Below are 27,684 nucleotides of genomic sequence, written 5' to 3'. Positions count from 1 at the left end.
GGTAAAGCGCGGGCCGCAGGCGGCGAGGCGTGCGGGTGGGAGCGGGGCGGCAGCGGGCAGGGCTCGCCCCCCTCCTCCTGCAGCCCTGGCACCCCTGAGAAGTCGGGGCGGGAACCAGGTGGGCTTCGGTGCGCTGCCCGCCTCAGACGCCGCGTGCTGCCTTCCCTCCCTCGCCTGTGGAGGAAACTGCGGCTCCCAGAGTTGGAGAAAAGCTGCTTTCTCCGTCGTGAACTCGGCAGACATCAGCTGTGTCATTCCTGTCCACAAATGKCTGTGCAATAAAATATGATTTTTGCTGTGGAGTGAGCACTTTACGCTGTCAGCAAAATGAAAACCTTCTAACACTATGCTAAAAGGTGAACAGTTAGTTCGTGAAGAACTCAAGGAAAAGCCCAGCTCCACAGTTCACCAGGAAGTGGGTGCAAGAGCTGAACGCATTGGCCTGTGCCAGACTTGTTCCGAAACCCCGCRTGTGCAAGTTCTGCTTTGCTTGGTAGTTTGCCAGGAAAAATCGTGAGAAACTTCTGCTAAAAGCTAGCAACCACAGAGGAGAGCGTTGCATCTCAAAAATTTGAAAAGACTTTCCTCTGGCTGTTTAAATAGCGCCAGGCTTGGAAAGAGCGCTTTGCCCAGAATGGGTTAAAGTTGCTAGGGCAAAGAGCATTGCTACAAACTAGATTAGTGCCTCTGACACATAGGTTTTAACCTGGCTTTCTAACCTCTTGCGGTGGAGGTAGCGTGTGCTGCCTTGTGGGAGGCGGCACCAAAACCTGTGGGTTCGTTTTTGGGGCAGTTAGATGCCAAACCTTCTGCTTGCTCTAGTTCTCTCTAAGCATTGCTGAAGCCGTTGAACAGCTTTGCGATCTGCTGTTAATGATAGAAGACTTCCCACGAATACCGAATGGGTCTTCTGCAGCCTTTGCTCTGTTCTCCAAATCTATATTCCCAAACTAAGTTGTAAACAAGGATTAATTAAATTATAAATTTGAGTTTTATTAGTCAAACTAATCATGAAAAGCAAACGAGAAATTACAAGAAGGAGGGGAAAAAAGGTGGTTAACTGCTAGCATCCCAWAAAAGCATGTGCTGTGTTGACATTCCACTCAAGGTGGCATATTAAAATTCAAACAAACCGTAGTAAATCTGTTAAGTAAAGATTTTATTGCCATTTATTACAAGAGCAAGTTTTCCACAGTCCTTTATTAGTCAGGGCAGGTAATTTTGGTATCAGTGTTGAACCATGTTAGCTCAGTTCAGAATGAGCTTGCCCTAAGTTGATTTTACTGACACACACAAAACTGCTGTGCATTGCTATTCAGGTATAATACTATATATTTTTTTTTTTTTAATTTTCTCTGAAGTTAAAATGATTTAGGAGACTACAGGTTCAAATGATAATAATGATTTTACCATTTTTATTTTACAGCATTTTTCAGTTACTTTAATATATGTGTGTGACTTTCTGAGCTGTAAATTCCCTTAATTACAGAGTCTGTTGGAGTGTTAGGACTTTCTTACAACTAACTTTCAATACTAGGAACCCCYTGTTTATTCTTATTAGAGTAGACCTTGTCTAAGATTTGCTAATCGGTCTCTTTATCTTGCATTCATAAGAATTACTAATCCAACATATTTTTAGGAAACAAAACCAGTGTTTTTCAATTAAAAGGTGAATATGCTTTGTACTTTTCGTTGTTAATGCTGTTTTAATTTGCATATGTATTTCTTTGGAAATGCCTCATTTGAATGGCTCTATTGGTAAAAGGTTAATATAGGTACCTCGAGCAGTGTGTCATGATAACTGTGTTATTTGCTCCAGGGTTTCCACTGGAGTCTTCCTAGCTAAAGGTGTAGAGGGAATTTTTGTATTATGTATCAGCAGAAAAATGTCATTAGTTACACAKGAAGGTTACAGGTCAGGGAAGGCCAGATTTGCTCGCTGTCCCTTTTGTCCAGTTGCAGGAGGCAGGGCAGGCTGCAAAATAAAACTGTACGTTATATTGATCTGATAACAGCATTTTTGAAGCTGCCTCTTTTTTTGGTCGTTACTTGAAATCTAATGAAAACTAGGGATCCAATGAGACAAGGAGATAATTGCTTTTATATCTTTTTGCAACTCAGTCTCTGGAAAAATCCTGTTTCTTCATGCCTGCCATCTTAAGTCACACCAATTTGCAGAAGAAAAGCTGTAATGCTTGCTGGCTTATCTTCCTCTGTAACCTACTTCCTTAAGATGTTTTCTTGAGACCCTTCTACAGTGTAGCCTCTTTGATGACTTCACTTCTTAAGTCTTTATGACTTACAGTCATTTAAATGATACTTTCTGCCATGTGAAGAAGCGTGCTTTTTGAAGATAGGACAGAGTTTTATGTCCTTTACAAATAACAAAAATACTCCTTACATCTCTGAACATTTTATCTTGGGTAGATAAAATGTCATGCAGAAATAAAAAGTTCTGCTTGGTTGGTTATCAGTTGAAAACAGTTGATGAACTCATGAACAGGGTCTGTACAGCTCAGTATTCAGTGATGAGACTCAACATGACTTTAAATGCACAATGTCCAGGGAAATTGGATCCTATGCTAGTTAGTTAGTTGTGAGGTTTTGTACATTATGGGAATATAGCACTCTCTTCAATATAAGATGCATGTCTTGCTTTCTCTCTCTTTGCTAAGGATTAGTTTTATATTATTGAACAGTTTTGTATGCAAAATAGCATGCTCTGAGTTATTTGAAATTTCTGTGGTTGTCTTGCATGCTTAGTGGAAATTCTTCAGAGCTTTTTGAAGAAAGTAGATTAGAAAATGAGAAGTTATCAACTCTGATTCCTTTATCTAGGAATAGAAGATCTTATAGTAGGCTGAGCTGTTTTACTTGATCATATATCTATTACAAATTGTATAGACATAAACATATGAAACAGGTGAATAGGTAATGGCTGTAGTTCCTGCACAGTTTATCAAAAGATTGTGTAGATCTAGCAAGTTAGCTATTACAGCTGGTGAGGCCCAAACCCCTCACCAATATTCGAGTTTTGACACCTCTTGAAAGCTGGGGTCTGCCCTCGACGTCCTTCTGTAGTGAGGGGGCTCTGCTATGGCCGCAGAAGGGCTTGCAGGGCGTTCTGCGGGGCTTTCTTGCCATCTCTCTCAAAATGGGAAAGTTGGAAAGAAGGTTTGGTGAGGCACAAACAGTAACATGTAAATATGTGCGCGCACTTCTATTTCTGGCGTCTAGGAAGTAACCTTTGAAGTGCTGCGGTCTGTCTGTACCGAAGGGGTTGGGTTTTTGAGCTGCGCCAAGTSAAAGTGCCGCTGGTTAAAGTGAAGTTGATCTGTTTTTCCTTCTCCTGACTTCGGGTTCACAGCGTATTACAGGCAGGCACGTGTTTTTGTGGAGGTGTAGGACAAGGACAGAAATTAATCTGTTTTTAGTAGCAATTTTTTTTGACCTCAGTCTGGGAGTTGGCTTAAATCTATGGAGAATTGCACCCACAGACATGATACTTCCCTTCCAATGAGTTTCTAGTATCAACCTCAGTGAATCCAAGACAAATATTCAACGTTAAATTAAAAGTTTCATTAATGAATCACTTTGGGCAGTTCAGCTGACCGCAAGTGRAGTGTTGTATTACCTCAAGTACGATTACATAGAAAATGTATGTACCATCATTTACTGGAGAGTATGGCRATAAATATGTGAGTCACAAATGAGGCACAGCGTTGGAAGAGATCCTCATTTAATATAGGGTTTTAAATCCACCGTAGAGGTGGCAGTACCTGTTGTTTCTGAGAGGCTTGTGGTTCTTTTCTGTTTTTTAAATCTGCAGTGTAATACATTGGATAACTAACATTTTTTGTTTGTTTGTTTTTTTAACAMCTTTTTATAGCTACTTGATTAACAAAATGAAGCCAGCTAAGCTGCACTATTGGATTCTGGGTTGTTTTTCTATGGCGTTGTGTTGTGGGTGTGCTTCAGATAAATTCCTTCTAAGGTAAGTTGAAGGTTCAAAAGAAGTCTCTGACATCTTGGTTACTTCTTAAATGCAGAGCACAGATTTTTGCATCATAGTTGAATTTTTAATCAGAGTAATTTTTGCTCTACTATGTTATATTTTTTGTGTGTTTTCCTTTCCTTAGGAACTGGTAAAATGATGTACCTGCATTGCTGGAGGAGGGGAGGGGGTGTTCATGCTTAAGAGAAGGCAGGAAAAATTGTCTTTTGAATTTACAAATTTTATGGTCTTGCTTTAGATGAATCGTTCAGAGTCACAATGCAGTAACTGGACAGAAATCAGAAATAATTTGGAGAGAAATGAAAAAGGCCTGGAATCGCCCCTCTGACGTGAATTGTGTTACACTGTGTACCCCTGCTGCTTTTTGGTTGCCGTTTTCTCAGCACCTTTAACTTTACATTCCTTTCTCTACAGCATCCCAGCTATGGCTGGCTGAGTAGYGGGCAGCCTTCTGGCGGTTGCTGCACTTGGCAAGATGTGGTCTTGCATGCCACGGGGCTGCGGGGCCACCCAGGCTCCAAAACCCTGCTTCCCTGGTCAATGCTCAGATGTCCGTTGGTTTATGTTAGGAGATAAACTTTTCTCCTTCTTTCCATGCTTTGGCAGGGAAATAGCTAAGGGTGCTCAGATCAGTGCTGAACTTTGCGTAATGGGTAAAACGCAACCTTCTGCTGACGCCGAGGTTTTTTGGATCGCCAGGACTTTGGTTGTGGCCTGGCCTGTTGGTGCAGAGGCTGCTTTAAATAGAGGCACAGTGTTGAACTGCACAAGGCAGGATAGCTGTTAGATCAAAAAAAGAGAGATATCCCCGAAGCTGGGCAGGTATTTAACATGGCTTTCTTTGGATTACAGTTATGTGCTTTAGATCCTAAAACCTAYTTTCTTTTGGTAACGTAAATCCTTTCTCTGTTCTATTTCTACCCAATAAAATTTGGAAAATTTGATTTTTTTTAATCAAAGACTTTTTTTAAGCAAGGAAATCAACTACTGTATAATACTATGCAATTCTTCTCTKCAGGTTTCCACAGCAGCAGCAAAGATCAGTTAGAAATGTTAATGATTTTCATTGTGGCTGTGCCTGATTTGTTCCAGATATGCCTAGCTAAATTATTTAAAAACCACAGATAAATGTGAGTTGTTAAGAGACAGCATGGCAAATTGCGAACTAGCAAAACCAGAGAAAAGACTGAAATGCGATATAACTTGAGACTACCCCTAGGTGAAGTTAGGAATAATTAGCTTTCTCATGTGATTGTGTGTTTTTTTATTTTTTTATTAAACCTGCACTAGGTACAAAAAGGACGTGTGACCGCTTGGTTACCAGCTTCCTGACAGTTCTGTGCGTGGTGCTGTCAGCCTGAGCAAGTTCCAGTCTTGTTCTTGTTTTTGATGAGGTTACGCTTGCTGTTCTACTTACTTATTTAATGTGGTTGCTTCCTAGCTTCGTATGTGTGTCATACTTTATGAAGCAACAGGGRTTTTTTTGTCACTTCTAGTATATCCAGATGAGGACTGCTCAGAACTGTTGGAAAATGAAAATGCCTCTGCAGAAGTGCCAAAGAGGTGATTTAGGATTCCCGCACTACTTAAAAGTTTTAAACTTTTTGCTCTGTGTAATAATAAGGTGGTAGTGGTGCCACTGTGAATTACACACATCTTTATTCTAAGAAGCTTTGAAACACCTGTGTTTTTTTAAAATACAGGTTATTCCTTCTTTAGCTCTTTTTCAGAAAACCATAAAACTGCCACATTTTGATTATTAAATATTTAAAAATTACTTAAAGTGTTTAAAAATGCAGTGTTTGCAGTAAATATCTGTGAAATAAACTAAGCATTTTTGGAGGTTTATGTTTGCTTAGCGCCCTGCATTTTACTTTCCTTAATTTTTTTTGGCCTGAAAGGCTAGTGACACTAGTCTGATCAAATTGCACCTCCTGCAGTGTCAACTACATTGCTTTTGCTTGYTTGCAGTCTCTGTTTAGGAGTACCTGTAGTTCCAAGCATGCTGTATRCTTCCTTTTCGGCTGATATACTCATCAAGCAGAATTAAAAGATTCTTGACATACTAAGCAAAGACATCTTGTTTAYTGTTATAAGAGCTTGATAGCAAATACTCTCCTAAATATAAAACAGAACAATGCTTTTTCTATATTTTAAGAAGCAGCAAATGTATGGAGATAGGATGCTATAAAGGAAATTTSTTTAACAATAAGGGGGTATTTGCAAGTTTCTAAATATGTAATCCTCTCTGTGATTTGTTATGGTTTGTTCCTGCTGTGCTTGTAATTCTCAAATACCACAATAGAAACTAGAAACAGTAACCAACTGTAAAATCAATGTGTTACAGAAGTAAGCATTGTGCTGCTAGCTGGAGGTGACGTTCTTTTTAAAATGCTTGAGAAAAAGAGATTTATTTTTCTTTCTCCAGTGACAGTCACCCCCATAGCTGGGAAAAGCTGTATCTTGCTCATCATTGGCCAGTGACTGTATGCAAGGTGAGATTTTTGATTTTTGTTTTCCTTTATCCTGACAAAGGGAGCTTTGGAAACTGGGTATTATGTATTTGAAAACAGAATGAACCAAGCCCGTTAGGTGTTTAATTCTGTTTACACCCTTTTATCTATAAAGGCATTGGTTGATCTTGGTCCAACTTYATGTAGCACTAGCACTAAGGGATGCAATTTTTATGTTCCTTTTGCTAATAAATACCTATTACCATCTGATAAAGAGAACTTTCTTCTTACACAGGAAATACTTGAAAACCTTGAATACTTGAAATGAGCTAAGTTAAAAATATATTCTACCTTAAAAAGGGAAATGTGATCAGATTTATTGGCACAAGGATGAAGGATCCTGTGAGTAGTAAAGGGAACTTCGGTCTTGGGCAAATGCTTGCTCTCTGGAGCCAAAATATCCCACTTCTGGGACATTTAGGCTTTTTTATTGATATGTAATAATAGAATCTTACTTTTGTGCTATAGGTACTTCTTTATTTCTAATTCCTTTTTCTGGAACTATGTATACAAGCTGTAGCTGCAAAACTTACATATTGCTAACAATTTTTGTTTAGAAGTAGGTGCGCTCTGGATTAGTTAAATGAGTGTTGGGGGGTGCTCAAGAGCGAACTCCAAGGTGAAGGACTAACGCAGGCCAAGGAGCAGCCACTGCTCTGTCTTTTTGTTCTGTTTTTGAGGGGGAGGAAAGGAGATTTGATGTACTTCATATCTGATTTTGTGTTGAGCAAACACCGCTGTTGCAGACTGGCAGAGTTGTTGATGTTTTGCAGTTTGTTTTGCCTGGCATAATTGGACATTCAGAGYTGAAAGCCGTGGCAAACCCCTACTTATATGAATAAAAGTGGCAAACTGTCCCCCAAARCTCCACTTTTTCCTATGATATGGTAGTGCTGGCTACTACTCTTAGTTCTAGGGTGATACTGTTGATAACTAGATGAATAACCCTTATAATCTTAAAGGGAAGACACTGCAGTGCATAAGTGAAGATWTCAAGTATCAAAGAATGTAGATTTTCTTACACTTTATCTTAGTTCCTTATGATATTCTGTAGTAGAAGATGGACAGAAACATCCCAAATGAGTGAAGAAAAACAGAAATTAATATCACGTTAAGTGATTTTTTTGTACCTTTTCACATCACTGAGTCAMACGAAGAAACAGATTTTTCAGCTCTACTCCTGTACCAACTTCCTATTTATTAACATTGTATGTTAACTTAAGAAGACTTCCAAAGTTCAGCTATGGGCTTTTATTTATTATTTTTTTAATATGTAGATTCTTCTGCATCTTCAGTGTATTTATATATGATTCATGTATGATTGTTATTTTATTTCAATGAGAAAATACTTTAAATGTCATTCTTCAATTTAAAACTGCTGACCATATTGAAAAGAAAAATAGCTGGATAAAGCAAACTACAAAGCCATGCTTTGCAAAACTGTTTTATGCAAGTACTTATTAGCRTTTATACTTCCTGTGTAAAGGAATCTGATTATGTACTGGGCAGTTTGCTGCATACTGTAGGTGTGTGGATGACCACATCTTAATTCCTACCTGTTTTGGATATCTGGGGCAAGGAGGGTGGGGGGAAGACTTTCAGGCTTTCAAAGGAAAAGAAATGCAACTTCATTTTTAAAATTAATGGACACAGTTCACGTGCCAGAAATTTGAGAATATATATCTATAAGCTCTTCCTGTCCTTTAAGCTATAAGGAACTGTGTTCAGCTATTTTTTTTCTTTAGTTGCTTACTGTGTTCTGCATGGTTAAACTAGGAGGTACATRTTTTATAATTATATCTTCTAAACTGTCCTATTAAAATAAAACTTGGTTAACTAATGAGTGTCCTGAAGGAGATTCTAGGACTAGAACTAGTGGCTACTATAGTAAGAAAGTAAAGGAGAGAGAGAGATGGTCTTCCTCATCATGAAGTAACTATGAATTCCAGTATCTTGTAAGTGACTATGTCATTGTAAAAGACATCATCATTCAAGGTCTGTGAATTGAGCTTGGATGAGTTTAACAACCCCTTATTAAATTGCCTATAGTGAAATTTATTAAACTTCATGTGTTTAATTTTTGTTAAAGTCCCATTAGTTGGCCTTTGYGGAGTGTTTATATGAATGATAACTCGTTACATGAGGTAGGTGGATAGAACTACCTCAACCCTTCTGCTTTCCCTAACAATTTCACTTCTGATAGAAATGAAAAATACTTTGATAGGGTCAGACTTGAATTTTCTTCTCACAAATAAATATGAATCCTGTTAGATGGAAATAGTAACAATTCAAAGGCAAAAAGAGGGACTTTTCCTCTTGGAGTTGTGAAGATCTTTAATTCAAGAACCAATAAAGGGGAAAATTTTATTATTGCAGCTATTGTGTCTTGGAGATTGTAAAAAGAGAAAAATTTCTGTAGGTGCTCCTTGCAGGAGTATAGTAGGTGTGTGAAATGGGGAAAATCAGATGCAAGTGTGTAGGCTGTTCAGTTCCTGCACTGGTGAGAATGGGAAGGATGATYTGGAAATGGCTTGCAAGCCCTGCTGCGGTCTGCTTTGTGCTGCACGTAGATGCTGATCAGATGGAGGGATCAAGGAAAGGACAACAGAAGAGCCTGGTGAACAGACCAGCCCATGTTCAAGTTTGAATGTAGTGGTAGGCCGCAGATTATTTTATTTTATTTAAATGAGATCAAGGATTCTCCTAAGCTCAGGCTCTGGTAATACTTCCATAGTAAAGCCTTAAAGGAAGAATAGAAACACTGCTTTGTTTTATTTTGATAAAAATAGTAGTCACATAATACAGAAAGAATTAAAGGGACTAAGGTGTGGGCAGTAAAACAGTCGCATCTAGCATCAGATCAGAAAGTGGCTTATATTATAGGATACCTTTATTGCTTTCATGGTTGTGTTTTTCTAAGCTATTTCTAAGTGAGTCCAGCTCTTGACATACACTGTTTTGGAATGAAAGAAAAAACTTTTTCCTGAATGCTAATATAACTTCTAAGATAACTCTTAGTGTCTTCTTTAACCTTGTATTGAATGAGAGACAATATGTCATCTTTGCTATCCTTGTAAATGTTTCCATCAAACATTTGTTTGCAGGAAGACTAAGCTAAGTCTTCCATCTCTGGAAGACTCAACATGAAGCAAGAAAGTACTTTCAAACCTACTTCCATGAGAAACCATGTTTTTTTAGTAAATATAAAGAGGTAATTTCTATTTCCAGGGTGAATTTTCTGGTGAGACTATTTCTAGCTCCAGTTTTGTAGTCTGTGGTCTAATGAAACCAACTTCCTTATGAATAACTTCTCCTTTAGGTATTTTTGTGGGTCTTTGTCTTTTGTTGTGCTAAACACATGAAAGGTTTGAACTTACCAGCTTCTGCTAGAGAAAAGTATTCAACAAAAAATGAATTTGTTTTATTTCCATCTTTCCAGATTTTTTTTCAGCAGTTTTCTAAATTTGAGCCACAGTGAGTGATTAGCTTCAACCCAAGGGAGAAGTGGGATGAGAGGGGAGAACTACAGAGTATTTGGGAGAGGRGAATTGCAGAGGGGAGTCTCTGCTTTTCAGCTTCAAGTATGATGCTGAGAAAAACACTTAATACTGGCAGGCATAATATCATAAGATAAATGTAGATTTAAATGCATTCRTGTAGCATGGATCAGGCTATTTTCTATTAACTCAGAACCTGACCTTTGGCTTATTTTTACCATGTCCATTCAGAATGGCTTCTGGTATTCACTTAATGTGCTTCAAAACCTTAGTGCCAGTTGATCTCAAGTGAGTGGGACGATCCATGACAGCTTCAAGTAACTGAAGTTCACCAATTCTGGGGCAAGTCAGAGCTCTCGTTTTTTCACTGGTACCTTGAGCTCTTATTTTCTCACTAAACCATTGCCCCTGGACACTCACAATAAATACCCCATATTCTTCTTTTCCACAGATGAATGCTAATGATTGTCAAGACCCTCCAGAGTACTGGACAATCCATGGTCTATGGTATGATCATAGAGTGCTTTTAGTTCAACTTAGGGGGAAAAAATGAAGTTTTGCACTAGAATATTTAATRCTTTCTCTGTTGAGGGCTCAGTCAATCTGTTCTATCTTATGATTGCTTGAAACAAAGCCCTCATTCTGTTGGAAATCAAAAACCTGYATTTTGTTACAAAAACTGAAAAACATTCCTGTATAACTCATGACTCACTGAGCACCTAAAATCCTGTTGCCACGTAAGCATTTTACGTATMCATCTCTTTATAAAATCACTGATTTTGTTAAACAGAAAAGGAAGTATGTTTTCCCCTCTTTCTTTCTCTGAGTACGCAGAACTTGTTAGTACCTACTGTGAGTCCAGAACTCATGACTGCCTGTGACTTTAAGAGTCTTAGCACAAATATTGTAAAGGCATAAGAAAATGTATTTGCTTCCAAAAAATCAGCTTGCAGGAACTGGTATGAATGGCAGCAGTTTGAAAGGTTTTCGTAATGACGAATGAGGAGAAAAACTCAATAGAGGAGGTAGGTGATCTCTGTGCCCTGGACAGGTGGCAGCATTACAACTAGATTTCAGTGGTGTTTAGGTGAGACTTGCAGAGTTGTCACGAGGTGCAGTGGTTGGGGAGGTCAACTTCAGTAGTGGGATTATGTGCAAGACCCTCCCATATCACYGCTCTCCGCTGTATGTCCTTTACCCAGGATGTGAGTGACTGGATTGCYTAGCAAAGCCTCTGTTCTTTGGGGAACATTCTGGCTGTGATTAATGTCTCAAATTTTTAGYTGTAAAACACTGTAGATGCTGAAAGGTTTCTTGCATTTTTTTATATCAAATTTCCAGTTATAATCCTGCATGTTTAAAATTTAGGCTAATGATACGTTTTCACCAAYCATACTGAGTTGCGAGRCRTCATTCTTTCACTTTTATTTTTCTYCCCTAGGCCTAAAAATGCTGAAGAATGTAATAGGACATGGCACTTCAATGTCACTGAGATTAAGGTATTTATTTAAATCAAAACAGTCATACGGAGTGGGGCTGAGTGCAATTACTTCTGCACATCCTGTATGCAAAGTCTGTAACTCATATTACTCCTAAAGCAGTTTACTGACAGCTATGTTCTTTTAAAGGCTCCAAACATTCAATATGTGCTTCTGGTATTACTTGAAGCCTGTAGTGCCTCTGATGATCAGCAGCCCTTTGTATTTCATTTTGTAGACATATGGTTTGACATGTTCAGCCACTTTCTGCTGAAAAAATTTAGAGAACATAGGCTGCAGGTCTGCAATGAAAACAAGTACCTGCAAAAAAGGTTACAGTTAATTCATGTTCTTTGCAAATCATTTTCTGCTGGAAAACCAGAACTCATAAAATAGGACCTRATTCAGAGTACATTTTGTATGTCTTCTCCCAGGGCTGTTACTGAGCATCAGCTGTTTTAAGCCCTTTTCCTCTGCTGCAGCTGCTAAGAGAAATGAAAGTCCTCTCCAATATCTCCAGGCATAGGCACAGATAAGAAAGAGTGGAAACTGCAGTGCATCGTCGTCTTCCAAAATAAAAAGGAATAATTCTACATTTTATTCAGCTGTTTTATAAACAGAGATATGGGAGTTGAGTCTACAAATGTGAAAAGCTCCATGACTGCACAATTTCTGCAGGACAGTTGAAGGAAACAGGATCAGTATTTTAATACATTGTTTGAGATATTTAGGTATTTGCACCTACCTATTTCTACCTAAATATTTCTGTCAGGGATACTGAAAGATGAGACTTCTGTTTTAGAAAATATGATGTAAATCATCAATTGATGTAAATTATGTAAGAAATAGCACCTGCAGAGCTGAAAAGCTTTTCCTTATTTCTGTTATTTTTAGGATCTTTTGTCAGACATGAGACACTATTGGCCTGATGTGCTTCATTCGTCTCTGAATCGCACTCAGTTCTGGTGAGTTGAAACAAAACTACATCGTATTTTGGCTATTGTTTTACAAAAAGTATATATAGACTTGGGAATTCTTCAGGTGRGATGTGTACGCTGGATCCAGAGAGGAGCACGTGCCTGAGAAGCAGCCTCCTGGACACCACTGAAAGTACCCCTTGACTTCTCAGTCTTATTAAAACAAAACAAAACCTTTTTTCTTGCTGGAACGCTTGCAAAAAGTGGCTGYTAAAGAGAGGGCTATTGCAGAGCTTCCTGAGAAGTAGAACTTGGAGAGAGGGAGAGAAAGTGCTCTCTTTGTCCCCAAGGAGAAGCAGCAGCTGCTGTTGACACATTCAAATCTGAATGGCAGAAGCACTCCTGGGACGTCACAACTAGCTGCAAGAACAGCTTTGTGGCCTCTTTACTCAGCCTCACTGTGCTGCTGGGCTTTGGAAACTTTTCTTCTGGCTTCCTCACAAAGGAGAGAATGGAAAAATAAGATGGACTGGATGATCCTAGTTACTTTTCTGCAGGCTTTTCTCTTACTGTTTATTTTTCTAGCTGCCAAAACCCAGATCAGGTGGGCATTTGCCAAGAGATCTACTTGTCAGGCTAATCGGAAGGGAGAAGGAGATTCTGATCTCTCCTGACAACGGTCCTCTTCTCCTTCTTCTCCAAGCTTCTGTTTCTTTCTGAGTAATCAGGCACTTGGACTGAAGAGAAGCGAGTAGTGGATATTATTTGTGTTTGCACCAGCTTTGGTTTGAGTGCATTATTTTAAACTAAAAGAAGTTAATTTGTTGCTTTGTGAGCTGGCATTGGCTAAGGTATGGGTATGCAATTTGTTCTTCCAGATGTACTGTGAAAGCAGTAACATCAGATAATAAGCAGAGTGTATAGCTAGGGGCAGTAACATCTAAAACTCTCCCAGCTATTCAGTTAATTCAGTGGCTGGGGAGCTTTCCTTTGGATGACTATTTCCTTCCAGTATCACTGGGAAAAACCTTGATGGGAGTGACTGTCTCTTTTAGTCTTGTCCTTACTCTACAAAAGGTCCTAGTCCTCAGAGTCTTAAACCTGTTCCACAGGTGCCTTATGACGGCCTAAACCTGTAATCCTGTCAAAAGCACTTGCAGGTATTTCTCCTTCTACTCCTTTATTCTTGCACTGTACTATCTCTCTGTCCCAGGGAGAGCGTGACTGAGCCTTTTTGAGTTGTAGCACCATTTTGCACCAATTTAAACTGTTTCTGTAATTAGAATAAGGGAAGTGTCTCCTAGAACTAGCACTGCTACATGCTGTGACCACCWGTTCCTGAAAACAAGTGATTTAACCTGAAATATATGCATAGCAGTCCTTGTTTTACTAATGGAGATATTTTGGTAGGCAGCAGGTATGAGCAAATACAATCAAACTCTTTTTCCTGTCAGTTCAAGGCTAACTAACAGCATTTATTTCAATACCTGGAAACATCATTAGTATAAAAGCAATACAAAACAGATTATCACATTGTAACTAATCGACTGGCAAAGCAATTCAGTCCCTTTCAGTAAGGTGAAAAGTACTCTGTAACTGGCAGCCCTAATTGCAGATTCTGTAAATGAAAACTCTTGAGCCAACTTAAAGTCAGTAAAATCCAGTTGTACTTCTATTTCAGTTAAAAACACTGCTTACCTTGTTAACATACAGACTGTGACAGTCGCCACCCAGGAGTTTGAGCTGTATAGGACAGAATGCATTAATACAGGAGAAAGGTATATGGGTACTTTATATCTCAAGATTTATAAACTGAAAGCATCACTTTTAAAGAAGTTCTAGATTAATAATCTTTTGGACCATATCACAATTTCAGACCAAGAGAACTCCCTTCAGGATCAGCTTACATATGTGATCTGGTGGAAGGAATCCTCAGACTTTAGCCCATAGGACAGCTGGGTGTCCCAAATTTTCTGCATTTTGTGGGTAGCACTACTGTAGGTTTGCAGATCTTTCTTCCTACCCTAAAAATAAGCCAGTTTTCAAGCTGGGTGGTTTCTGCAATCCTCAGACCCACGTGATATGCTTCCAACTTTGTCTGCCACATCTACATGAGTTAGTGCTTGGGGAAACTCAGTCCTTGGTGTACACAACAGGAAGCAAATGAGTTTCAAGTTCCTTTCCACAGAGCTGAACTCTACCAGTTTCATTCCTTTGCATTTCCTTTGCATTTTTGCAAAGGACTTTTTTACTTAAGACTTTGTTTGTAGAACTCAGCCTTGAGCAATGCAAGCGTAGCGCTTATTCTTAACTGTTGTATAGAGAAAATGGTGGAGCTAGACAAATTATACAGTAGAACCCAATTGAATGTGRTAAGTCCCACTCCTGTGTGCTTGCCAACATACTTTTGTCCTACAAGGAGGGAAAATGTCCAGCAAAGTTCTTCACTAGCATATGTGCTCTGCACTGCTGCCTTGCTTATGAATATGAGCGGTGCAGAAGGGTGGATGGTCTTTCTGAAAACAGTAAGCTATGTTCTTTATCCACATACCACACAAGCATGAGCTGAGTCTTAAGTGAAAGGACCTTGTCTTATTGTGGCCCACATGAAGGACTTGAATAACACTGAGGCATTAATTCTTTTGATTTCTGAACACAAATTCTTCTTCTTCTTCCCTGGAACCTACAGTTCCTCCGTTTCCTAACCACTTCAGTCTGCATTGAAGTGGAAGAGGTGAAGGTGAAATTTCATATGCATGTGCTTTACAGTCAGAATTGAGTGCATATTCATCACTCCGCTTTTTCACATGGCTCTGCTGCAAAAATCAAGTCATACTGTCAAAGGAAGTTTCACCTTGAAGTTGCTGTAGTTGTTTTGAAGTGATTCTGAGTTAGCYCTCCATTCTGAAAGTTCACAGTACTGATTTGAAAACTTGGGCTGTGTCTGCTTTTGGCTTTCTGCAGCTGGTGAAGCATCGGCACTGTCTGTTGATAGCTCTGTGACTTTTCATTTTGGGAACCCCACAGTCCCATTGCTTGGGCCCTGCAGTCAGTCCTAGCTGGACCAGACCTCTCCAATAGCAGTGGCATGTCGGCAGTAACATGCTTCTAAAGCATCGTAAGATCTGTTGCCCTCTGTGGCTGCCTTCTTCCTGGAAACAGCAGGAAAATTAAATGCAAGTGCTATGGAAAGCCTGCAAAAGATGGGAACCGAAAAGATGGATGTTTTATCCTTAGTTACACACATACATGTGTATAATCTTTGAAATATATTGGCGTCCAACATGCAAATCCTTGCCCCCAGCTTCTTGCTGTTCCAGTTGCCTTTTGGATTTGACTGTTTGCTCTGCTCCAAGATAACTGTCCTATATCTCTTGCCAATTTTGCCTCTAAAAGAGTTTTCATCTTCTGTAAAATTGTACTTTCCTTTCTCATCAGTAATTTCAAGTACCTTGTCAGGAAATCTGCTGTTTGGACAGCTTAGAAGTGGAGTTTTCCAGGCAGTAGACAGTTCACTGGACATATAGTCTATTCTTGCATTTGAACCAGACGTGTTCCAGTTAAAACTTGTTGCATAGTTTTGGTAGTTCTGTAACATAAAGGTAAAAGGATTACCAGGTGAGTACTGCAATCAAAACTGTTTCATCCCTGCTTGTGTCCCAAACAAAGAAGTCAGATTCACATTAGATGTGTTACAGCCAAGAGCAGAACACTTCACAAGGCCGAATTTGTGAACATATAGTGAAAATCTTCCAGTAACTCCTWCTTCAAATCTCTTGAACCTACAATTGCTTTATTCATTTTCTGTTCAAACGTAGTGTTTCAGTTTCTCTAGTTCCAAGGATAACTTACATAAAGTGCTTTAATTCGTTAAGAAGAATTCTTAGTTTTCATTATAAATGGACAACTCAAAGGCATGCTTTCAGGTGAAAAATAATTGGCCTTGTGCTTCTTTGCTTCTCCATGAAGTATTAAGACATCATAATGTCAGAGAATGCCCTGGTAGGGGCAGATATCTGTGATTAGATGATAACTTTTTGTGCATGTCTGCTAACTGACACTTATTTAACACCAGTGACTCATGAAAATCTGAAAAGAAACCCTGAAATAAAACAACAGATGTTCGTATTGACAATTGCTTAGTCTGTCAGTAGACTTCAGAATTCATAGGAGTGTCTTTGGAGCTTTGCCCTGTTTTTTCTGTCATATATGAACTCACATCTGTCATAATACTGCACAAATTGTTTTCTTTTGCACTCTGTTCCATGGCATTGGTAGATCTGATAGTGCAATAGATGCAAGACTTCAGAACAGGCCTGTCTAGATACAGCAAGGGGCCGAAGTGAAACCTGAGGCAACAGTTCTGTGTTAGCAGTTTGTGCAGTTTCAGGGATCCACCCAAAATAAGGGTCAGATTCTTCAGTTCTGAAAAATTTTCAGTGTTTTGAAGTTCAGGTAGCATAAAAATTCCATTAGGAATTATACAAATAAAGGTTAGAAATATGTACTTTTCTGGCAAATTCTTACCTCCAAACATCTCTTAGTAATACAGTAACTTTGTATCACATGAGTGTGATACGTATTTATTTCATAAATTCCTTCTTTCAACTATTAAAAAAATAAGCTGATTCAGAAGGAGACAGCTCGAAAAAAATGATACAGTTTGGGCTTAGTCTAAAGAAGCACCTGAGCAATCCTCTTGGCTTGATAAAGTGTTGTCATGCTCTTGTGTCACAGAATTCTCTTAGCTTAAGTGTGAAGTAATGATTTCACACATCATTACGTATCTCCTCACCTTGCAGTCTTCAGCCTTAAGAAGATATCTATCTTCTTGTGAAGATATAGAGGGGAAAAAAGGATGTGATCCTTTATGGGTGGAGTGCTGAACTATAAATAAGTGACTTTTTGCCTACATACACAAAACTTACTGCAAAACAGAATATTGATTCTGGATGTTCCAGGCCCATAATAATATCCTATCAATTGAACCATCCTCTCCTTTCTTTTCCACTATTACATTAATTTGAACAGTCTCTCTCATGCAACTGTCAAATGTTAAGGGCAACTTTTAATAAGACTTACTTTCTTGAAAGAATTATCTCTTAGTCTGATGTTACAAACCATAATGAGGGACGACTTAGGCTTCTTCCCTACTGTCCTCCTAGGTCTAAAATCTCTTGGAAAACACTTCTAATAGAAAAAAATAAGTGTCTTGAAGCAACTGAATTGGTAGTGATCTTTTTTGGTTTTGCTTTTTGCATGTGCAGTGTTTTTTGTGTACATAAATAGCCTTTCAGTTACTCAATTGAAGCACATTGGCTAGCTTGCACAGGCCATATCTCTGCAAATTATGTTTTCTAAAACATGAATTTTTCTTCCCATCTATAGGAAACATGAGTGGGAGAAGCATGGAACTTGTGCAGCTACGCTTCAGATCCTTAATTCTCAGAAGAAGTATTTTGGTAAAGCCTTGGAACTCTACCACCACATTGATCTTAACAGGTGCATAAATAAACTCCTTGGTCTGTCTCCTGTTTCAATCAATGTCTAAAAGTTTCCAACCTAACTTAAAAAAAAAGTCTGAAAACCTGATAACAGAGGAGAAGTGAGCATTAGCATAAGTTATTTTTAATAATGGATTTCAGAGGTAGGATTGCCTGATACTGACAAGCACACTTCTGGCTACTTTGGAGCCTGGGGARCCAGCAGCATACTTCACAACATCTTTTTAGACAATGTGAGACAGTAAATTTTGAAGACCTTTATCAGATATATCTAACAAAAAGCTCCAGTACCTGCAGACTTCTAAATTAAGTGACAATACTCACAAATTTCTGAGTCACACTGAGGCCCAAACACTTAAAAAAGACAGTGCTTTGCTCAAAGAAAAGAACAWGCCACATACAAAACTGTATTGAACAGTCTGGAATAGGCTGAGATTTAACAACAACAGAAGATGGCTCTAAAGGATGAAATTTAACTGGTGCATAAATCCTCTGCTGTYCTTTCAAAAGTGCAAAAGAATGTTGATGTAGCATAATGGCTTTTTGCTTAGGAGCTGATTCTTCCTGGTGGTTCCAAAACTCTGGCAATTCCAGATACAAAAACATGATGATCATGTTTTGACTTGTCTGAGCACTGTTTATACGTTGAGACTGCAGATGAGTGCCAAAAGTCCAAGAGTCCTTTCTTGATCAGTACTTCGCAGTGAGGGAAACATTGGTCTTGAATTTGTAGATCATGAATTGGCTTTCTGTAGAAGAAGACAGTACCTAAGAGGAGGAAAAGATAGGTTTTCCATATTTATCTAGAATTGTGTATGCTAAAAAAAAAAAAAAAAAAAAAAAAAAGGAAAAAACAGCTCATGTTCTATCACAGCCTTGTCCAAACAATGTCTTATCAAAGTCTTACTCACTTTGCATATGTGAAAAGGAAATATGTCTTTATGCCAACCTCCATCATGTTTTTGTAGAATCTTAATCAGATTTTTCTAGGTACAGCACTTAAGAGTTGTATGTACTATTAAAATTAATGTCTGATAAGTCAATTGCCTAAGTAGCTGTGATGGTGTGACTAAAACATTTTACAGATGGTGCAGTGACCAACTATGTGACTCTATATCAGCATATGTAACACTGAAAGAGATTGAAAACTTGTTGAAGTTAATTGCTCATAGCACATTCTTCATTGCAAAAGTGAACATAATTAATTAATCTTCACTGAACAGAATAAAGACTGCTAATGTTCTGTCTCTACTTTGTTTATATTTTTTCATGAGAAAAGGGTAGTGTTATGGTGATTAAAACTTGGTCTCCAAAAAGAAATTATTAAAAAGAAGACATCATACAGACTGTTGTAAGAATGACAGAATCCTGTTTACTGCCCTGCTTTTATCCAGTGTCAAATGACTATGACAAACACACAGACCTGTAGTTAACTGGGTTAAATCTCCACTGCGCAGAACCTGATTATGGATGGGCTGAGCATTATTTGCATTCGCTGGATTAAATCCTGAGAGGTACTGAACATTCCCAGTTCTTACTGAGGAAGCTGGGACTTAACTCCTTAAGCACCTCTTRGGTCCTGAGTCTTGCTGGCATATTAAAGCTTGTGCTTTCCTCAAGATCAGGTCTAGAGAAATAGAGAAGATAGGCTACATATTCTGGAGAGTTACCTTGTTTCTCTTATATGAGCAGTGTTTCTCTTCAAAAACCTTTTTACTAAAGGATCATGAAAATGTTTCTGCCATGGCACTGATAATGCTGATTGAGATCTGCATACCATATACCTTTTCCTGCTCGGGGAAAAGGAGGCTATTAAACTCTGTCTCCTACCTGGCACTCTACAGAGCATTAGGAAGATGCAGCAAATGAAAACAGTATTTTCCTCTCCCTAGCTACGTTTGAAGACTTGCCTCTTCCAGCTCTGCTGAATAGGTAGGGTAGGGAGTTCTTGGTGACCCTGCCAAGTAGGGTAGCAGGGAGGCATCTCTGAAAAGAGAGCCTCACCTAGGCCAGGCAGAGGGTGCAAAACAAGCTTCCCTTGCTCTCCCTCATTGCAGTGCTTGCCAAGTTCTCACTAAGTCTGTCCCTTTGCCTAGTATTTACAAAGTTATATTTGCATATAGGAATCATGGACAGTGTTTTGTCTTTGTTTCAGTTGTCTCTTGAAAGCTGGGATAAAGCCAGGCAGTACGTATTACCAGGTAAGAGGCAATCTTTTATAAAACAAGTTCATGTGTATGTACTTTTCTCTGCAGAAGTCAAGTCATTTCTAAAGAGGAAGTGATCTCTTTTTATTGTATAGCTCTTCAGAGTTGTTCTTTATCTAAGAGTTTTTGTTAAATTGCAAATGTGGGAACTGTCAGAAGAAGTGCTAGTGGTGACTTCTTAATTTATCTGAGCTTTTTAATTTTTCAGATGACTGCCATAAAAGAAGCTCTCACAAGTTTTTATGGTGTAACACAAAAGATCCAATGTCTTCCTCCAGAAGAGGTAAATAATAATAATAATAATAAAAACCTACAATAACAAAACCCCCTTTTCTTAAAAATGTACCTTATTTACCAAATAACAAAAGCAAAAAAAAAAGAGTAACAGATGTTAAGCATGTGGAAACTTAGGTCTGCCTGTTCTTTGCAAATTAGATATTGCTGAGTTATTAGAGTCGAGTTATGCATCGGCATAGCTTATGTTACACTTGCTGGAACCTTTTTTTGATGCATAAATATGACTAATGAAGGAAGYGTCCACTCTTCATCTAATAACCTTGTTAGTATGCTTGCCCAGAAAATGGGCGCACTGGATTTGAAAGCCTTCTTCATCTCAAAGGACTTGAACCTTCATCTCTTTTGCAGCTTTTGGGTGAATGCTGTAATGATCAGGCTAGAGGCGAGGCTGTAGTTGAGTACTCTGCTCCTCCTGCTAGACCTTAATCCCCTTAAGGAAAGTTACTAAGACTATCATCCAAGATCAGAAAGGAGCCTGTGACTGCAAGCCTTGACAAATGTGCTACCCATCAAAGTGGTGGTTGTCTTTCCTTCACTGGGAATTGTTCATATATTTTGCTTGAAGAAGTTACTGAGTGAAAAGAAGCCCTCAGTAATAAAGCAATTCAGAAGTTGTCTCTGAGGCTGTTCTCCAAAACCCTACTTGAGGACATATAAAAAGGTATTTTGAGCTTCAGTGTAGCTCAAGATGACCATACCATACTCTTTTCTTTCCAGCAACATTGTCTAAAACTTCCATCTCCCTCACCTTTCCTTGCCTGTGACTGGGCTGTAAGCCACAATGCAGTGGAAAACATGGTACACAGAGACAGTGTGCCCCTGCCAAAAATACAGGTCCACATAACCTACAGGTCCACTGAACCCAAAGCGCCTTTGAGGGAGAAAAAATAATACTCGAGACAGTTACACGGGTAGGCTGTGTAGCACTCATTTTTTTTAAGAGAAGGTAGATCTTCCTCGTACAAGGGGCTCTTACTGTCTCCGGCTGATAAAAGCGGTTTACTGCAAAACATTTTAGAGAGTTATTGCGAATACACAGATGGCAGTTTTAAGAAAATTTGCCAAGATACAGTTGCTGTTGGTGTTTAATAGCTCTTATGTTGTCAGTTCATTTGCTTTAGTGATGCTCTGAGGCTTTTATACTCAAATATTGCTTTGTGTGAAAAAATTATTGGTTAAAACTAATTAAAAATGTATATTTGGATAGTTAAGCGCCAAAAGAATATGGGAGGAATGTCAGTTGCATACTCACCCATCTCTTGATATTGAAGAAATATAAACCTAACACAAAACCCARATTTTAGCTCTGTTTATATTCACCGTATTCCTACCATTGCTTTTAGTATAATTGGGATACAGTTCAAATTATGTGAAAGTAATTTAAGAGTTTGAGTCTTCTGTGCTTAACAGCTGAAGCTAATGGATGTTGGAGAGGAAAAAGGACATTCCAGTTATTTAAAGATGGSCCTTTTCAGAGATCCAGCCTTGTAGTTGCCTGAGGTGTTACTTTTCTTTTGTACATAGATTTTGTCCTGCTTAGCAGTTGCAAAAACAATGTTTTTTGTATGCACTTCTTTGTCACATCTGTCCATTCTTTGGGTTTTTCTCATGATTTCCTTTCCTGCATATGGCTTCTGTGCCTTACTTTCATTTTTTAAGGCCAACATATTTCTTCCTCATCTGTCCTGCAGTTCAAAAATGACGTCTGCTATTTTTGACAGACTGCTTTTGTGTTCTCAGTGAARGCTTCTGTAAAACTTTTCCTTTCTCATTTCTGGAGAATTTTCTTTGCCTCAGTTCCCATCCTGCTATGGAAGGGTTGATGAAAGGAGGCTTTCCAGATCATGCTTTTCCTTTAATATTCCTAGAATTCAGCCAGAGCGCATCATTAAGATGAACAGCTTCTGAGTACTGGGCAGACTTGCTAAATGCAATTTGTGTTGCAACATTTCATAGTGAGACTTACTAGTCGGATTTCCCAGAACATTACTGAATTGTGATGCCGGAATGTGTTTCCTTGTGTGCTCGCTCCTTAAAGACAAGCGCGCTCTAAGCTGTTCAGAGAGGTTACCTCTATTATCGGTATCTCCCTTACATTTTTCAAGTGGCACACCTACAAATAAGCACTACTGTGTACTATAGTTAAGGCACATATAGCTGAAGTATTAGTTTATTTTCTTCTCCACAGCAAGCTGATCTCATTCTTACTGTCTCTAGGGTGAAAAAGCGCAAACAATTGGCCAAATTGAATTCTGCTTCACCAAAAAATTGGAGCTGAGAAACTGCACAGAACCGAAGGGTGGATCCGAGCGGACGCAGGCTGACTTACAGCTTGGAACGGGGGAGTTGTCTGTCTGCAGTGATGCTCTCCCTACCTACTACCCTTTGCAGGTCTGAGGTCACAAATGAAACCAGAAGAGCTTGAAAAACTTTTTAAACAAAAGCCCTTTAAGCATTATACCTTAGAAAGTGGTCTTGACTTAGCAATATTACCAAAACCTGTTGGGCATGCTATGAGGATTTCTACTGGAGGCAGAATATGCTCCTTTTCCTGTTAAAGGAGAAGATCCACATTGTATTATCAGCTACAGTTGGCTGAAGTCTTGAATTATTGTTCTGGTATTGATGGAGTTGGAATCTGATTTACAGTTTAATCAGTGTTCAAAAGAGAACTAGGACTTCTTAGTTTCATTTGCAGTTAAGTCTGCCACATTAGCCACTTTTTTTTTCTATTTTTTGCCAGTGTACCAGGGGGATTAAGTCATCCTTTGTTCCGAAAGGATGCTCTCTCAGGTGACATGACAATTTATTGGGAAAAAAATATTGTTATACAGAAGAACTTCAAGACCTTCCTGGAAGTCCTTTTCCAAACCAAATACCCACTGCTTGCTGTAAAATTGCTCTCCAGAAGTACTGAACAGAGGACATGTCCTCCGAGGCATTAAACCTTTTCTTACTCAGAGGTCACTGAGGACCGAAGATGACAACTTTTGCACAGCTTCTTACTGAATGAAATAACATTCACCAGCTTTTAGCACCTCTGGTTATGGGTGCCTTTCTCAGGACCCCAAGAAGCTTTTTATTTGCAGGCTCTCCTATCTGTAGACTTGAATTTGTCTCAGTAACTCCATACACTCATAAAGAACTACCAATCTTACAACTTACATGCTAGTATAGGAAAATAATGTTATGCCATAGAAACATGGTGTTTAGTCTTAATTTTTCATCCCATTTGAGCATTTAGCATTTCTACATGGGTATGAGTGTCTGAAACTCATTTAAAAATACAAGATTTTCACATAATCGCTTGGTTCCAAGAAACAGCTTTTTTATAAGAAAAACAGTAAATACTGTGCGATTTTCAGTGAAAAGAAGAAATGTTGGCAATAGTGTATCTCTATGCAATAACAATTAATAATGTGCAGCAAAGCTAAAAGTTTCTAGATAGGACCAAATTTGGATAACATCCACTATGCAAAGCTGTGTTGATGCAAGTGTCCCAATTGTGTCTCAAAGAAATTGTGGCTCAAGGAACCATCTGTTAGAAAAATATTACTTGAAAAACACAAAATGCAGTGTTAGAAACAAAAATTACTATATTGTCTTGCTTTTAGAAACCATTCATATATACCCATTTTCTGTGCCACTCTCTCTGTACCACTATTCATTTAAGGCTCTGGTACATTGCCATTCCAGAATGCTGTCAGGTTTTGAGAAACCCAGAGATCTTGCTTAAAAAAAAAAAAAAGAAAAGAAAAAGAAAGAAAGAAAGAAAGGAAAGGAACTACAGTAAAGGAATGTGTTCTGCACTCAGTTGTACCTTTCAGGGGAGCAAGTGCTTCTCTTTTTAAATTTATCTTCCCTCCTAAGAGGGGGAATATACTAACATAATGTATTTTTAAAGTATGCTATATAGCCTTTAAAATCAACTCAGTTGTTAGGAATATCTTGTTCTTCCCCCTCTGCCGTTCGGGTCTTATTGGAAGTATTTGAAATTGATCTTACCAGTCACAAATGGAGAATTTTGAAGGGAAAAGCCTGAGAATGTAACATGTGGTGCCTGGCACGTATAGCAGTGAATTCACCGCTACTTTAAGTAGGCTTGTATTTTGGGGTGAACTGGCTTCAAGGGCTGTTTGTTTATATTAAATCTGAGTAGTGTTTTCGAGTGACTTCCGGATGGTAAGGCTGCATTTCCCCRTTAAATCTTTTTTTCGAAGTGTAACAGGCTGACTCATGCTGTTGACCCTGTCTGTAGCACCCCCGCTGAGCTCGCTGGGAGCTCTGCGTGCGTCCTGAGCACACGCAGTCGAATCAAAGACCAGAAATAATCTCTTGCTTATCAGTATTGTTTTGGATATGTTTCAGGGAGAGGCAGCGAAACCAGAAAAATATGTTGCCTTTTGGAAATGTTGTGATGATTCAATAGTTTCTCCAGYRTTAATTTTAATAATCRYGTGTAATGTTCTAATAATAAAAGGSGAACTTTCTAAAATTTCAGTATGTATGTATATATGTTTGTGTGTATATTGAATATAATAACACATCTGCTTTCAACCAAGAGCAGTAGTACTGAATTGCTTTATTCAGGAACTGTGCTGGTATCGTTTATGAAATTGTCAGTGCTCAAAAGCTAAAAAAGAGTATGTATATGTTTGTGTATTTGTGTGTGTGTGTGTGTATGTACACAGACACACACACACACAGGCAGTGTGTGTGTGTGTATATATATATGTATGTATATGTATGTGTGTGTGCGTGTGTGTATACATATACATATACATATATATATATATATATATATAAAATGACAGAAACATGGCCTGCTACTTTTAGGGTCCTACTTAAAAATTTTCTTAAGTATTTTGACTCCCTGCTCTTCTATTTAGGCTGTTTTTTTTTTTTTTTTGAAGTTTTTTGATCACCTTCAGAAAAAGGTATTTTAACTCCATGCTCTTCTATTTAGGCTGTTTTTTTTTNTCTTCTATTTAGGCTGTTTTTTTTTAAAAAAAAAAAAAAAAAGTTTTTTGATCACCTGTTGCAAGCCCGAATTTAAACATTGTGCTAAATGCATGGAACTGAAAAAAATGATTAAATTCTTCCTTGAGTTTTCTATGAAAGCCCATTATGAACATTAACTTATAACTCCCATTTAAGCTTTTTAAAGAAACAAGAGTCATCTGTTCCTCAAAATCACACTTTTTTATGTCTTAGAATTTTTTTTTTATCCCTTGAAATCCCTTGTTCTGTTTTTCCTTTCAAAGTTCTCAGGCTGCTGTGTTGTATCCTCATTTGTTAAGCTAATCAGCAGTGAGGAAGTGGGAACTGAGGTTGGTAAGTACCATCAGACATCTCACAAACACCACGGTTGACACTTTGACCTGACACGTTGACACTGACCACTTGGTGTTGACACTTTCCAGTCACTGGTTCTGTTACAAACAGTTCTGAATGAGAGTAATAGAAGTCTCAAAATCTCACTGTAAATATTGCCATCTTGGGTGAGCAAGTTGCAGTAGGAAAAAATCCTATAAAATTCATAGTCACATACTCTACTGTCAAAGAAGTGATTTGGTTTTGCCTGATTTTCTGCAGTTATGTTCCGATTCYTCAGTCCTCTTCACAGTTGCCTATCAGTTGCAAGGAAAGCTCAAACTAGGAAGTAATAATAGAGTTACTGGTTCTTATACTGATAWTTGTTTAATGGAAGCTTGAATCAATAGCCTGGTGGATTCCCTTAACTGCAGTATAAATTATATATTCTTTTATAATGCCAAATAATGCTTAGGGAAACAAAATCTACTGTACTGCAGTTCTCTGCAGTTCTCAAGTGTAATATATTAATTTAAGCCAAGCAAACAAGTGCAAATACATACTTTAGAAGGAAGTGACACAGCCACTAACAGACTTGGCAGTGAGATACTCAAAGATAAAGCTGACTCTTGCCAAACAGAGTCAGCAAATATAGAAAAGAGCCAGAAAGTACCAACCTCTGTGACAGAGTAGATAGCATAACTTCCGTGCATATTTCAACTTAATTTTCAAATGCAAGGAATGTGAGGGAGGTGATAAATGTTAAAACTTGGCGGAGAAACTGTATAATCTGAAATGGGAAAGGGAGAGGAAGGGAGAGCTGTAACAAAACCTGCATGCTAAGCAACAACCTGCTACTGAATAAATGATAAATGAATAATAAGTCAAAATGGGTGGAAAAATAACCTCATAGACTCAAGTCCTGTTCTAAGGGACATACCTGAGGTATTGTATTTGCCTCTAATAATGRCTCACAGCCAATTACCAATCTTGGCAATTGCTTTTCATCAGAGTGTATGTAATTTCAAAAGTTGAATTAACCCAATTTAAATACTAGAGGTAAAAAGTAAGTGGATATTGAGAGCTTTAAAAATCACTCCAGCTCTGAAAAGTGTCACTCACTTCCTTAAGCATATGGCCGCTCCTTCGAACAAAATTAAATCTCTCAGCCTTGAAGATTCGACACAGCCTGGAGAAGATGGGAGCTTTATTCTTTTCTGCATCATTAAGTAAATTGACGAAATCCCAACGGGGGAGTTGTTTGTACAGTCTCAGTGCTTTAAAACACTAGTCATAAATTCCACAAAGGGCCTTAGCCCGTTTCTATCCTGTGTTCACGTGCTCTCTCGTGCAAAATGCCCAGGTGTTCCTTGGGCTAGGGAGAGCGCACAGGCTGTCCCCTTTCCAAGTAGAGCCCCTCTTTCCTGGACCACCGGCAGCTTCTTTCCTTGTTCTCTCGCTCTTTCTACTGCATGTTTCTGGGCTGTGTAGGGGCTCAGCTTCAGCCAAGTCGGGAGGCGGGAACTGGGACTAGGGGGCTGCAAAAAGCAGCTACCACTGAGTTGTTTCGCAGATGAGCATGGCAGCCTCCTGTGGAAGTGGAGGAYGTGGTTTTGAGCCACAGTAGGCTAAGAACAGAGACACCCTGCTTCCCAAACAAATACCRCCCGACCGCTTGGCTGGAACACGGGCACCTTATCTGCCTCAGTACAGACTTGATTCCAAGTGTAAGAGTTGTGGCACTTTCTGCCACAGAGTGGTTTGGGAGCACCAGGTGAGCTCCAGGTCCATGCCTATTAGATTGACACCAGAAGGGATTTAGGCACGGCTGTAGCCTGTGAATCCCAAACACAGGCAGATACTTAGATACTTAAGACATTCAACCCAGTCAAAAGTGTAACATCTGTAGGCACACAGAGATGTGGTGTTTCGGTGCCCTGCTC

At 38.7% G+C, this 27,684-nt stretch overlaps 1 protein-coding gene across 1 annotated transcript; it reads left to right on the top strand.

Annotated features, from left to right (window-relative positions):
- Nucleotides 1-3,893: 3,893 nt before the first annotated feature.
- RNASET2 (ribonuclease T2) lies at nucleotides 3,894-24,989 on the top strand. The gene is made up of 9 exons (XM_085315439.1): nucleotides 3,894-3,994; nucleotides 6,444-6,510; nucleotides 10,477-10,532; nucleotides 11,467-11,524; nucleotides 12,398-12,468; nucleotides 17,809-17,922; nucleotides 20,080-20,125; nucleotides 20,340-20,414; nucleotides 22,646-24,989. The coding sequence occupies exons 1-9, from the start codon at nucleotides 3,906-3,908 to the stop codon at nucleotides 22,823-22,825; spliced, it is 756 nt and encodes a 251-aa protein (XP_085171565.1). The 5' UTR covers nucleotides 3,894-3,905; the 3' UTR covers nucleotides 22,826-24,989.
- The last annotated feature ends 2,695 nt before the right edge of the window (nucleotides 24,990-27,684 follow it).

Source organism: Rhea americana, unplaced genomic scaffold (genome assembly GCF_003343005.1).
Source record: "Rhea americana isolate MKP2758 unplaced genomic scaffold, rheAme1 scaffold_43, whole genome shotgun sequence".
Lineage (NCBI taxonomy): Eukaryota > Metazoa > Chordata > Aves > Rheiformes > Rheidae > Rhea > Rhea americana.
This window is presented reverse-complemented; position numbering and strand designations above follow the sequence as displayed.